General features: G+C 39.6%; 1 protein-coding gene across 1 annotated transcript in view; it reads left to right on the top strand.

The window, feature by feature from the left end:
• LOC137433900 (zinc finger protein GLI2-like) overlaps positions 1-15,069 on the top strand; it is a 303,950-nt gene that overhangs the window by 43,658 nt on the left and 245,223 nt on the right. Inside the window, exon 2 of the mRNA XM_078785944.1 lies at positions 3,812-3,956. Coding sequence (XP_078642070.1) covers positions 3,848-3,956 — 109 coding nt within the window. The 5' untranslated portion in view covers positions 3,812-3,847. The remainder of the gene's footprint in view (positions 1-3,811; positions 3,957-15,069) is intronic.

Raw genomic sequence — 15,069 nt, forward strand, 5'->3', positions numbered from 1 at the left:
TTTTTTGCTGTATGGATTTATGGATTTTTTGATTTATGGGTTTTTGGATTTTTTGATATATGGATTTATGGATTTTTTGATATATGGATTTATGGATTTTTTGATTTATGGGTTTTTGGATTTTTTGATATATGGATTTATGGATTTTTTGATATATGGATTTATGGATTTTTTGATTTATGGGTTTTTGGATTTTTTGATATATGGATTTATGGATTTTTTGATATATGGATTTATGGATTTTTTGATTTATGGGTTTTTGGATTTTTTGATATATGGATTTATGGATTTTTTGATATATGGATTTATGGATTTTTTGATATATGGATTTATGGATTTTTTGATTTATGGGTTTTTGGATTTTTTGATATATGGATTTATGGATTTTTTGATATATGGATTTATGGATTTTTTGATTTATGGTTTTTGGATTTTTTGATTTATGGGTTTTTGGATTTTTTGATATATGGATTTATGGATTTTTTGATATATGGATTCATAGATTTTTTGACATATGGATTTATGGATTTTTTGATTTATGGATTTTTCGATATATGGATTTATGGATTTTTTGATGTATGGATTCATAGATTTTTTGCTATATGGATTTATGGATTTTTTGATTTATGGGTTTTTGGATTTTTTGATATATGGATTTATGGATTTTTTGATTTATGGGTTTTTGGATTTTTGGATATATGGATTTATGGATTTTTTGATTTTTTGATTTTTTGATATATGGATTTATGGATTTTTTGATTTTTTGATTTTTTGATATATGGATTTATGGATTTTTTGATTTATGGGTTTTTGGATTTTTTGATTTATGGATTTATGGATTTTTTGATTTATGGGTTTTTGGATTTTTTGATATATGGATTTATGGATTTTTTGATATATGGATTTATGGATTTTTTGATATATGGATTTATGGATTTTTTGATTTAAGGGGTTTTTGGATTTTTTGATTTATGGGTTTTTGGATTTTTTGATATATGGATTTAAGGATTTTTTGATGTATGGATTTATGGATTTTTTGATTTATCAGTTTTTGGATTTTTGGATTTATGGATTTATGGAAGTCGTATTTTTTATTTTGGCCAGCTCAGGTGCGTAGTTTAACCATCCTAGCTCAGGTAGTTTTCACAATTGTTTGGAAACACAGCCATTCACACTTGATAATTCAACTACTGATTAACACGCACTCTTGTTCACACTCATCACAAACGTCAACATTCCCTTCCAAAAATTTACCATGCTTTCACAACACATGACCGCCTTCCATATTATATATTACTACAGTGTACTGTAGTATTATAGTGTTCATTTTTGCATGGGGATCAGTTTTGTTCTTGCGTGCACGGTTTTTATGTGGTCACTAACCACGCAACATGCTATCAACGACTAAAAGCTGTTTTGTGAAAATCGTGCTCAATGAGCCTTTGTTTCTCATTTATGGATTTCTGCTTTAATTATTGCCTACTATCCACAGAAAATATAACAAGTACAACCCTGCCGAACTATAGTGTTTTTGCCAAAACTTTACAAGCAATTGTGGAATTTTTCTGTAAGGGTTGCCATGTGCATCAAGTCATGATCCATTTTGAATTTTATTTTTTTATAAGGCAGGTCTGAGGGGCTTTGCTGAATGCCACTTTAGCGGGCGCTCGTACCACGGAATAATGCCTGGCCGCACGAGGCCATCGTGCCAATAGAGGGGAGGTGGATGAGGACGTTGTCTCTGTTCGTTCCTCGTGTCCACAGCTGAGGGCCTGTTTGATATCTCGAGGGCTCGTGATGCCTGAGTGCAGCATAAACACTCTGGAAGGGTTTTGGCTGCCCAAGGAGCACGTGGGGTTGGTTGTTTTGCCATGCTTGTCAATCCCCATGCACCGCTGTGGAGACGTATAAGGGAAGCTCCATAGATTGCTGTGCTTGTCTCAATATTTTAGAGACTCAGAATCCATTTCAGTATTTATTCTACCAACATTGGTTTTCCCAGGAAGTTGTAACTTAAATACTCTTTTTACAACATTCGTTTTCAATATTCACGTTTTCAATATCGTTTTCAATATTTGAGTAGCTTGGTGTGTAAAGGATTGTTACGTCATTTTCATTGGTGTGAGTTCAATCTGCACGACTGCTCATTGGAAATTTCTGCACCATGCGATGGAATGGTGACCTGTCTCCAGCATTGTGTCTGTGCCAGAGAAATGTGAAATGTTCATGACTGTTTGAATGCACCAACACTCTGTCAAGGAGTATGGGCCTCTCAGTATGGGCCTCCAACACTACACGTGATGGGAAAATGAGGCATCGATGGATGCGTGCTAGTATATCTGTTCCATTTTTTTTTTTACATTGGCTTTACAAAAAGGGATCACAATGAGAATCTTATCAGATTTTCCCAGCTGTGCAGATCTTACAATAAATCATAGGAGAGTTTTGAGGCCTGTTCTTCAGATTCTAATGCTGATGAATATGCCTGTATACATATCACATACACAATAAATAATTTATCGGTGGACGGAGATCATGTATTCATCCCTGTTTTGTTTTTTTGTCCGTCTGCATGTCTGTCAGCAGGATATCTCAAAAATTATGCAAGGTTTCGGACAACACTTGGTGGACAGGTTGGGTGTGTGACAATGACGAATTGATTTGATGTTGGTGAAGATCTGGATGCAGATCCAGCCTAACAGTGGGATACAAAATGTAAACTGAAAAAAAGCAGAGGTATCTGCTCTACCGAGTGCCGTTCCAGTTATATAGGTATTGGGACTCATAGAAGAGCAGGACGATAGTGGTTAACGTTCAATAGACACAAACTGAAGTGAAGGGATGCAAGAGGACAATAAGGTAGGGATGTACCACAAGAACACATGCAAAGGAGTCACACGTGCAAAGGTGACAGTCTTTACACATGTGGTATAGCTCAGAGGTATAAATGGGAGAGATTGAAAAATGGGACAGAAATTAACTAAATGGTGTACCTTTAATTGAATAACGATAACAATGAATGAGAATGTACAAAAAGACAATTGACGCAAGTGTTAAGGCCAGACATTAAAAGGAGTTATATGAACCCACGCTGACACGTATCAACTCAAATATAGTAAAAACTGTCGTGTGTAGCTTCAGCCATATTTTTATGTCACAATGGAATTGCCATTCATTAACATATGATGATGTCTTCTCATGTCTTGGTTGACCTTTTCCGTAATCCCATCTGAGCATATAATGAACGAGGCTGATATGCAGAGTTGCAATCGAATTTTACTATTCCGATTTGTCTCCTGTCTACTAATGTCCTTGTAATTCACGTCGATCAATGCCCTTGATGTCTTCAATAAAAAACGAGATCTACTCCACAACTAGATCTAGTCCGTACTCATTTTGCAAATATGCCACATGGGATGTTTCACGTTTACCAGCAACCAATGCTATCCAGCACAATATTTCATTCGAAGGACGGCGTACGTACATCCACAATACCCTGCTACAAAGCACCAGTCTGACCGACAGTTTATATTCCGATCCGGAATCCAAGCCAAACTAGACAGCTCAAAGATAAATGCATTGCCTCTGTGCCACCCTGTTAGGCATACAAATAATTTTGCATAAACAAATTGTCACGAATACAGCATGTTTAGTTATTCATTTTGTTAACGTCAGCAATGTACAGTGTAGCTGTCTCACATATCCTGATATATTCAAACGTTTCCATCAACATTGCTCCTGAATGCCTACTCTTGCCTGCCTCTGTTTTCTAATCATGTACTTTTGCTCTTCTTCCTCACAAAATTTGTAGACTGTGGTGGCGTCTTCAGTGGGACAAGATCGGGCCATGCCCGTCACAGCCGAGATGCAGGGCTACACCGAGAGGAAGGATCCAGAACGACCATCGGTGACGAGGGTCAGCGAGAAAGCCCCAGCTTCCAGCACAACATCTCAGGGTGAGGCCCAAAGTGGTATGGCCACAAATTGCTGGAACTTCTGGTGGGCTCATTGTATTGCTCTTAGCTGACCTTTATTACAGACTAGCTGTTTAAGTACCCACCGTACGAGGGGGTATACAATGTGAATTTTCTGAGGAGATGGCGGAGCCTGACCTACACATGCAAGTTTTCCCGAAATTGCTCCTGCCCCATGCCCTCTTGCTTAGGAGAGGGACGGAGCTTTCCAAGCCCTCGTGCTGAAGGGCAGAGCTTGCATCAAGCAAGCAAGCAAATTAATTTTACCTCCGCCACATAAGGTGAATGGAGGTTATGTTTTCACCCCTGTCTGTCTGTCTGTCTGTCTTGTCTGATTTGGCAGAGATGTCGTGTATGTGACAAGGACAAAATGATTAGATTTTGGTGAAGATCGGGATTCGGATCCAGCTACTAGAATTTTAAAAGTGATTCTTCACCATTAGGAGATAGAGCCAACCAGGTGGAGGTATGCTCTCTACCGAGTGCTGTTCTAGTTGGTATTGTTATTGTTTTTGTTATTAAAAGCTGCCTGGGAAAAATGCCATGATGATCTATTTTAATACGGATATACACCTCAACTGCAACCCCCTTGGCAGGGAAAATCCCCTTGTGGAAGGGGGCAAATGAAGTCGTTACAACCTCCAATGTGTGATCCCTTGTCCTCCTGTCAAGTTTGGTTGACATTGGATAAGTAACGACCGAATATATCGCGGTCAAAATAAGCAGACAGACAGACAGACAGACAGATAGATACCAAATTGCATATTTTAGAAAGAAGATGTCCCCCTCCAAAGGATAAATGCTCCACAAAGTAGAAACCTGCTATGCTGAAACTCACCAGAATGTTCTACTCACACCTGATTTTATTAGGGCGATTCAGCCACTCAACAAAAACGTTGTAAGTTGAAGGAAGCCTGGTTCAGAGAGGTTTCCTTCCAGAATGTTTTTAGCATTGTTGGGGGATTGAAATTCGAACTCGTCTAATCTGCATATAAATTAATGTATTTATTTTGATGCAACATACCCTTTACAGAGTGTCGGCCGACGCAGTTTCTTGGCAACGTTTATACTGAGTGGTTTGCCATTGCCTTCCGGCATTGTTTGTCTGTGCTCTATCTTTTAAATACTGAACATCAATCAAGGAAGCAGAGCAAGCAAGGAAGCATTTCAAAAGTCTTTGGTATGACTCGACTAGGATTCGAATTGCATACCTCCCAGACACAGAGCGGACGCTCTAGCAGCCACCAATTCCAGTATACATTACATATACATTACTCACTTTTTTTTGATCCAGTCAAATTTGAACCACCCACATACTCTGTGTATGATCTTGGCTGGGTTAAATTTGACACAAATAAAATCCCTTAACCCATCTGACCGGATTGCCAAATTATCTCGTAGCTATTGAGACAAAGATTGTCATCATGAAGGAATCATCTGAGAATACAATTGATATGTTGAAGAAACTTTTTTGGAGTAATGCTGCCACTTGAGCACAATCAAGCAACAACATGCAAAATTAAAGTGGATATGTGGAGGTAAAGACACTGGACCGGCATGCCAGAGGCTGTCAGTTCAAATTTAGCTGAATGTCACAATATGAGAGGATTCAGGTTCAATGCTTCTGCAAACCAAGCTCGGCTCAGTTGAATTACCGTTCCACTACCAGATTGTCAGTAAAAGAAGCTGGCTCAAATAACCTTCAGAATGGAGCTTATTTGCCTGTTCTGCCTGGTTTGTTGTACAGGTGATGCCAGTCCACTCATTGTTGCTTGTAGTTGACTCTTCCCGTCCTCAGAGCGGATTGGTGGTCGAGTGGGTAAAGTCATGTTGCATTGCTCTCATTGGCTTGGGTTCACTTCCCATGACTGCTCAGTGGAAAAAATCTGCACCCTGTAACAGAATGGTGACATGTAGGGAATTAATTATAGCCTTGAAGCATTCACGATTTGTCACGCACGAGTCGCCTGACGCTCACTCAAGAGCATGAGCTTAATGCCCTCAGGGCAGGCACTAAAATACTGCCTATCAACTACTCGTAAAAGACGTGCTGCTCACCAAATAAGGAAAAAGGACAGGAGGAATGATTTATGGAATAAGAAATTGGCACATTGTTTCATAAGGCTCATTCTTCATTGCAGTCTCACGATGGAGTCAATGTCATGTGAGCTAGAGCCGCTGCTGCGATATCTCGGAAGGAGGAGCATCTCAAACGTCAGAGTTAATCTACTAGTACTGCAGTACCACTCATGACTTGGGAAGTTAGCTTGAGAAGGAGTTAAAAGGCAATTGCCTGCATTGGTACGAAATGTTGTTAAATGGGAGCCACAGTTGAACGTCATTGTGGCACTGAAATGGCACTTTAGTGAATGTCAGTTTGGACGAAATGATGTTTGCAGGAAAATAACATGACTGCACTGTGGTCATAACCTGTGACACAAAATGTATGTTATTCGCCTCTTCTGTCCACTCATCTCCCTTATCCTTGCTGTTGAAGGTATTGTACAATTAATCACCGGGGGTCTTCACAGTTTGGTTCAATATCAATTACGAGTCTGACAGACAGCTGGGTCTTGTTTCAGGCAACTAGTACACCCACTCCGTACGGGAGCGGCAGGAAGGGTCATGCTACTATCTTCTCTGGGGTATATAGATTACAGTAGACCTAGGCTCGGGGCTCGAGAACATCAGAGGTGTATTAATAAGTTTGTGCCCTCCCGCTCTCTCTGTGGTAATAAACCCCATTTGTTTATAAAAACCTGTATGTGGTCATTCATGGTACGGGACTTTGTCATTAAGCGCGACGGAATTGGCTTTAAAAATCCGACAAAGGACTAATTGGGAAACGAGAATTTGGAGCCATTCAAAAATTACGTAATGCTATTTTTTTAAGGAGGTGCGCACGAGCTTGATTAAACCTTACTAATTAAATTTACACTCAACCCAAACAAAGCCAATGGAAATCTGACACAAGAAAGCCGGACATTGTATTATAATCAGCAGAGGTCTATATAGGCCTAATGTACTAGGCCCCAGAAACAAGATGGCGGCCAAATAATTTCCTCTCTGCACTATGGAGGGTGGAGTCAAGCGACGGATGTAGGTGTGGTCCGGCAGCTGTCTGACCAATTGGAGCACATTTCGAAAATCAACCCCTAACAAGAATTCCAACAACAACAGCAGCATCGTGAGAAGCCCTTGTCGACCTGCGACATGTTGCAGATAAACAATTTCAAAGCTAACTTTTTTTTGTTGCATTGATCAAATGCTTAATTATATCAGACACCCTGCTGAAGCTTCTCAACTTTACCTTACTTTGCCATAATCTCATTTGACTTCAATGTAACACTCGTTTCCTGTCTAGTTTTTCTTCCTTTGCCATGCTTGGTTCCTCTTTAAATTTATCTCAGTCCCAAACTAAGTAAGAGCTGTCTGGCAGCCAAAGGCTGAATTACACATGTATACATATTCATAATTTGCAATCAAGGATTGCTTACAAGATAAAAATATATATATAAAGTCAAAAAAGGTTGAGATAGTGAATTAACAAAAAAATGTAAGATTAAAAAACAAACATGGCATGTTTCAAACAGAAGAGAAATATTTAAAAAAAAAAAAAAAAAAAAAAACAGAATTGTGGCGAAGTATTACAAACTATTAAGAATACCAATTAAAAATGGCAATGTGCTTGTTTGAAATCTTTTTGTTCTGCATTTGCACTGTGAGTACTTTCGTGCTTTCCTGAGATTAAAAGGTATATCTCTCATAGCAGGTAACCATTTTGTACGCAAATGATGGGTTTCAATAGCGAGTGCAAAATCTTTACACAACTTATATCGTCGTTCCTCCAGGGTTTGTAATTTACATGTTTCCAAAGAAAGATGGTAAGATGTGTAACGTTGTCCTAACATTATTTTATGGACTCTTTTTTGAACCCGTTCTAAATTGTTCACCTGTGCTTTAGTTAAGGCTGCATTGAAAACAGGTACACAATACTCCAACACTGGTCTTATGTAGCCGATATAGATTGTCACAAGGTCACAGATGGATAAGCTATATGATTTAAGACTACGTAAAATGTACAACTTTCTATTACATTTTAAAAGCATTTCTCCTGCATGAGCATCACATTTCAAGTTTTCCTGTATTGTCACACCAACTGCTTTGATTGTACACTAGGTAACTGAGTGTTATTTATGAAGAGTGTTTGGTGTTGCACTCGCTGCTTTGTGAAGGAAACTGTCATCGTGTAACATTTTGACGCATTCAGTTTCATGTTATTATCAGATGTCCAATTCTTAAAAGAAAGTAAGGATTGTTGCATCTGTGGCTGTTGAGTCTATTTACAACTTTCAACAAGGGTAAGATCATCCACATCTATCTATAATTCCAGTAATCTCTGTGTGTGTGTCTGTGTGTGTGTCTGTGTGTGTGTATGTGTGTATGTGTGTGTGTATGTGTGTGTGTATGTGTGTCTGTGACCGCTGTTTCTCGACAACCACGGGTCCGATATACTTGAAACTTGCCAGGTATATTGCTGGGGACCTGAGGATGTGCCTTTTCAAGGTTTCATATTAATCGGAGAAGTAGTTACCGAGCTATGTCCAAAAAACGATTCAACCAATCAGAGAGCAGCGAGCTATCACGTGTGCCGAACGTGGCGAACAGACTCTGCCTCGGACGGCACATTTGAGAGCGTATTCATTTATTTCACGTTGGCAAACTATGTTGGCGCTATGTTGGCGTTAAACTATGTTTTAAAACTAATTAAAACTAATTTGCGATTCATCGTAACTGCGATATGCGACCTTCCGGACAGTCAAATGAGGACGTCACTTCCGGACTTACGGATAGTCATAGTGACGACGTACTGATGCTGAACGTGGCGAGCAGACGCTGTAAGGTACGATCGATTGTAGTACACGTTTATAATAACTCTGCCGATACAGGCCCGATTAACTGCAGCGCCATCCGAGCTGCGGCGTCGGGACGATACATTCATTGTACGGTCACATCACGCACTTATGGGCACGCCCATGGGCCCATGGGCACGCCCATGCATGCATGGGCGAAGACATTTTTTTATTTTTTTTTGGCAAGGAACGGGCACCCACGTACGGGCACGTCCTAGTATTTAAAATACGGGATTGGACTTTTCTCACATGCATCATTAATCATTACCAAAAACAAAATTGGACCTAATTTTGTACCCTGTGGTACGTACTCCAGCATGACTATTTTTCATATCTGATATGGATGGTTCCCTTATATGTCACGCACTGCTGACGGGATTCCAAAAAGCTAATAATCCAGGAGATAATATATGGGCGTACTCCAAGGTGAATCAATTTACAAACCAGAACATTCTGATCAATTACATCGAAGGCTTTTGAAAAATCTGTAGGAACTACAGTGGGTATTGATTTTGGATTATCAGCATTTTTATATAGCTGATGAAGCATTCCTATTAGATAATGTACACGAGGAGCCATTTTGCGATGTATAAAATAAACTGTATGCTTCAATGGAGACACTTTTTTCATATTGATAAATCGCTGTACATGAAGCAGGTCGGGACGTGAATCAGGACCCATGGAAATGATCCTTCAAATGCGGAAACAACGAGAAGTCACAAGGAGGGAAAGACCTGGAGAGTAGACTGCAGTTTACCATTTTCAGAAAATCTTCTCTTGAATTTTTATCTTTTGGGGGAAACAACCAGAATCTCTTCTATTGTGATCAACTCAGCCATATTCAGGCAGTATCTGAAAGAGTAAAAACTAGATGGTATTCATAGAATACTTACCCTGCGCAGTCAACTTGGTGTGAGCCAACTCTTCTATTTTTGAACGTTTCTTTTTTTTTGATCCAATATGGCTGCCAGACCACGTGAGTGATGACATCATAAATTTATATTCTCTAAATAATTGTTGCATAGATCATGCTCAATTAAATTTCAAACTGATCAGACTAAGCGTTGTCCCTGTCGAATTATGACGTCGTAATTATGGCACCAATGACGTCATTGTTAACACCTATTCCCCATATGGAGTTATTTACAATGAGCCACGTTTCAATTTTTAAAATGCTGACACGGCACACACTTTACTTTACTGAAATGCAGACACAAATGTTATTTTTTCGTCAAAAATCATCGGAATTTCGCCAAATCTGTTTTGATCATGTGTTAATATACCTCAGCGATTGACAAATCTGAAATCAGAATTTTATTTGAGGTCAAAATGACCCCGCGAGGTCGTTCCGTACTTTGCTTGCTCGTCATGTGCAGTGTGATAATTAATTCCATGCCCACTATAGAGGACTCTTCTTCTTCACGCAATAACAACTTCTAGCTTCCAGACCGTAAATCCAATCACCTTGAAATTTTGCACACCTATTATAGTTCATGACCTCTACTATAATGTAAAGTTTCACGTCGATGAATCAAGCAAGAGTTATAAATATTTAAATATTTTCGTTTAAGTATTTATATCTGCCAAACCACGTCACCTATTGCAAATTCTAAAAGGTCATTTTAGCAGACTGATATGCTGAACACATCTGTGAAGTTCCCCCTCGATAGGATCAAAAATGAGGGAGGAGCTAGGTTTTAAAAGTTTATACTTAAAAACGTCATAACTCTGAAACCATGTGATGCATGGCGTCATGCTAGCTGACTTTTTTCGTTCGTCATGGGTATGCGATTCTGCCTGTAAAGTTTGGCCTCGATCTGTTCAATCATTTTGGAGAAAATTTGACTTTAGTGATTTTTCAGGCTTCTCACTCAAAACAATATGGCGTCCGAACCTCGTGACCTACGATGTAATTCTAATTTTATTTATGCATCAATTTATACCTATAAGATGCTTAAGAAATTTCATCCTGATCGGATAAAGTTTTTCACTTGTCGAATTATGACGTCATAACGGCGGCATCTATGACATCATCATTCACATATGTTATTCCGCATGGAGAGTTCTTTGCAATGAGACCTGTCTCAATTGTTTTTGAGGTATAGAGGTGCAACGTTTTTTGGTTTTTCCAAGATGGCGCCCGTACCACGTGACCTGTGACGTCATAATATTCACTAAACTATTCTGCAGGAGGAGGCCCTCCTATGGTGAAAATGTCATGTAAATTGGACCAACGGTTGCTGAGAAAATGAATTTTTAAAATGCAGACACGCACGTTCGTACGTACGTACGACTCGTATATACTACCCGAATGTTTAACCCTGCCTTTCGCTTCGCGAGCGCAGGGTGATAATAATAAAAAACGAACACATGCCCTCTTCTTCCTTTGTATGCAGCGCAAGGCTGCGTTATTGGCTGAGGGTCCGGCTGTGCCGCTGATGCAATGCTAGTCAGGTTCACTATGTCAATAAATTATATTTCGTTCAAAATCATGATAGATTAGCAAACCTATACATTTTTGGAAAGGTTATAGCATAAGGAAACTAAAAATCAATGTTTACATTTGGAGAGATACCTGTATGGCGGCCATTTTGGAATTTCAAAATGGCCACTGTAAAATACATATTTTGTTCTATTTCTGCCTCTAATTACCCTAAAAACTTTTTAAAATATACTAAACCTATATTTTCAGGGACAAGGAATCCAATGAAAGTATCAAATTAGTGCTATGGGGAATGGTAAGACACGAATCAAAGGTTTTGAATTGCAAAATACTGTCTTTATATTCGCGATAAGTTGCATAATCAAATACATGTTATCATTTTGTACAGGCAGTTAATAACATCAAAATGTGTCACAATAATTCATATCACCAAACATACACAGGCAGTCAGCAAAATCATGTATACACATGCAGTCAGCATAACTTCACATCTACACAGGCAGTCAATGACAAAATATACACAGGCAGTCAATGGCATCAAACATACACGATTACAGAATATGCCATTTAGAGTTCGTCATCACTGTCCTGTGTGTCGTATCCGACAATATAGTCCGCATCGTTTTCACAGTCCGTTCCACACAAGCAAAGGTCGGTCAAATTGATTGGCAAATCGAATTGGTCGAATGGTCGATCGAATCGAATTCGATGAATCGAATCGAATCGAATCGATCGAATTGGTCGAATGGTCGATCGAAGCGATTGGTCGAATGGTCGAATGGTCGAATGGTCGAATTGGTCGAATGGAATTGGTCGATTGGTCGAATTGGTCGAATCGAGTTGGTCAGAATTGGCAAATGTAAACATTGATTTTCTGATTTTCCATGTAATAACGTTTCCAAAAATGTATAGGTTTGCTAATCTACCATGATTTTGAACGAAAAAACATAGTGAACCTGACTATGCCCCTGCATTGGTTAAGGCAGGAATTTGTAATTTGTTCATCTTGCTGACGATGGCTCGCCTACTCTGCATGAAGGATACCGTGGGATCTTTAACATCCACCAACTAATGCCAGCAGATGGGGCGCCCAGTTTATCATCCCTCTGAGGGACTCCACATACATTGATGAAACACTCTGCCTCGACAACACATTATTTGCATTTAACGTTTTATAGCTGTGTCATTTTTGGGATTCAAACCCAAGCTAGACAGCTTAGAATAGTGTGTGCCTACAGGTGTAGGCCAACTTGTCATCCCGACAAACCCATGTATGGAGATATTAGACACTTTAATCTACATATCATCGAAACTGCAGAATATATTGTTGCACAATGTCCACCGTGTGCGTTGCATTATTCTAACAGACTCAGATGGCTATTGCTTTCTAAACACGCTTAATTCAAAGAATGCCTAAACAAATAGCCCCATGCAATATTTCACATGAGATCTGATGGGAATCTCAGATGTGGAAGCATAACCTTATCAAATATATAATAAGCTCTTTCAAACCAATGACCCACTCGCTCATTGATATAAATGTTTTGTACTTCCGAGGGGGGCTCGGACGTTTTGGGCATACTCATGTAACTTGATGCTACGATAACAGAGAAATCATAAACTCTCCATAAATGAAAATATCCGTAAATAAAAGTGGGCCGGTGGAGCCTCGCTCCCTCGATCAGGAGAGGGGCGGAGCTTGTATTGTGCCGGTTTTGCGTCACTCTCTCAGCCGTGAGAGGGGCGGAGCTTGGACTGTTCATAAAAAAGAGCTCATACTGCTCACTCATTCTTCATTTAATTGATTTATTTACCTGCTTGCGCAATGTTAGCACAATCCTCTATTATCAGCTGATGTTGCTGCAATCTACCTTCCTCTCCTCAAATCATTTTGGAGAACGCCTTGCAGTTTGCTTCCATTCTCCAACTTGTAGCAAAGTCTCAGACTCTGCCTTTCACTGCTGATTATTAGATAGCGTGTCTGTGTCTGATCAATCATCCCTGGCCATGTCCACTCTTTTCTTCGACATTATTTGTGTTGTCCGCATGCCAAAGTTCCACAATCATCGTGCAAACCATTTTATGCTCTAATTCCTGCCTTGTTTTGTTATCTTACCTTTACATTTAAACCACACGCTAACTCTCGGACAAAATTTTCAAACTCTGTTTCATCTCCATCTCCCATTTGTGTCTGTGACCTAGATCTCAATATTGTCATATATATTTTATTATGTTAGCTCTATATGATGAGCATTGGTTAAAATTAATAGAATCATTTGCTCATAACCTGTTTGTCATCATATAGTCTTTATCTACCAACTTTCTTTCTTTTCCAAATCAGCAACAATTTCAGCTTTCATTCCTGTAGAGTGTAGAATGATGAATGTTTAGGCTTCACCATTCTTTTCTTCCAGTACCACTGGGAATTTGATCAGAAATGTAGAATTCTCCCAGGGAACCAACACAATGACCTTCCATTTTTGAAAGTTGCCATTTGATCCTTAATGACAGTAAGCATTCGTGGACAGGTTTTGTGCCTCTTTAGTGCAATCTCATGTCCTTTTTTATATTTTATGACGCCTTTGTCCATAACTTCACTTTCAACGGAGAATTTGGTGTCAAAGTCACACGGCTCGTCTCACCTTCACTCCTTACGTCTCGTACTGTCCAGTTATATGAGTGAGAAAGATGGTGCCCATGACTGAAGCCTTTGCAGACGCCAAATAAATAAATAAGCCAAAAGCTTTCCTTTGTTCTGGCTCCAGTTTTATTATGGCGGGACGTTGGGGAGCCATTTATACAAGGCCAGTTATTTCAGATGCGGTCCTCTCCCACGATCGTGGTAATGGGCTCGGTGCTTTGAGCAGAGGGGCCTGGAGTCCCAGAGCTGCAGAGCAATTAACTCCTGAACTTTGGTCGTCCTGCTCAGAGAGGAATGCCGGCCATGGCCCTTTCTTCTCCTTGAAATGATGAAGGAAAGTTGTAATCCTAAAATGAACTTCCTGCACTTTTATTACATTGGTGTGAGTGGGGGCAATTGGTCATCGTACTGCTAACAAGCTCATTGTGGCTTCCTCTATCTGAAATCCACTCCAAGTCATAAATGGCGAAGTTGTGGAATGTTTTGCATAACTTATTTGATCTTTGCTTTTATCTTACCATACCAAAAAAAATCAAAAAATCAGAGATCACAAGAGGAAGGAGTGGGTGTTTTGGGAATGGGAGGAGGTGGTCTAAACTTGCCAGGGTATCCACAATGCGATAAGACGACACAACAATTGGTATGGTTGACTGTTGAGTTTTTGTTGGTGCACATTTAAATATATAACGAAAGACCATGAAACTGATACCATGCGGAGAGTATGGATGGACTGAACGAGAAGATGAATAAGTGGAAGGAATGTATGGAAAGAAAAGGTCTGAAGGTGAATATCGGAAAGACGAAGGTGATGGAAAGTGGTAAAGCATGTGGTGAGGTGGAAAGAACTGAGAAGTGGCCCTGTGCTGTGTGTAGGAAGGGTGTCGGAGTGAACTCCATTCAATGTACAATGTGCGCTGAGTGGGTTCATCAAAAATGTAGTGGTCTGAGAGGGTCATTAACCAGTGTGGCAGCTACATTCAAGTGAAAGGTGTGCACAGAGGGAGCTGCAGATGGAGGAAATGTTGAGTTAGATTTTGGAGACAGCGTGAAGCTGGAAGGTGTGAAAACATTTTGCTACCTCAGAGACATGCTGAATGG

The sequence above is a fragment of the Myxine glutinosa genome, chromosome 10 (assembly GCF_964187855.1).
Source record: "Myxine glutinosa chromosome 10, kmMyxGlut1.1, whole genome shotgun sequence".
NCBI lineage: Eukaryota > Metazoa > Chordata > Myxini > Myxiniformes > Myxinidae > Myxine > Myxine glutinosa.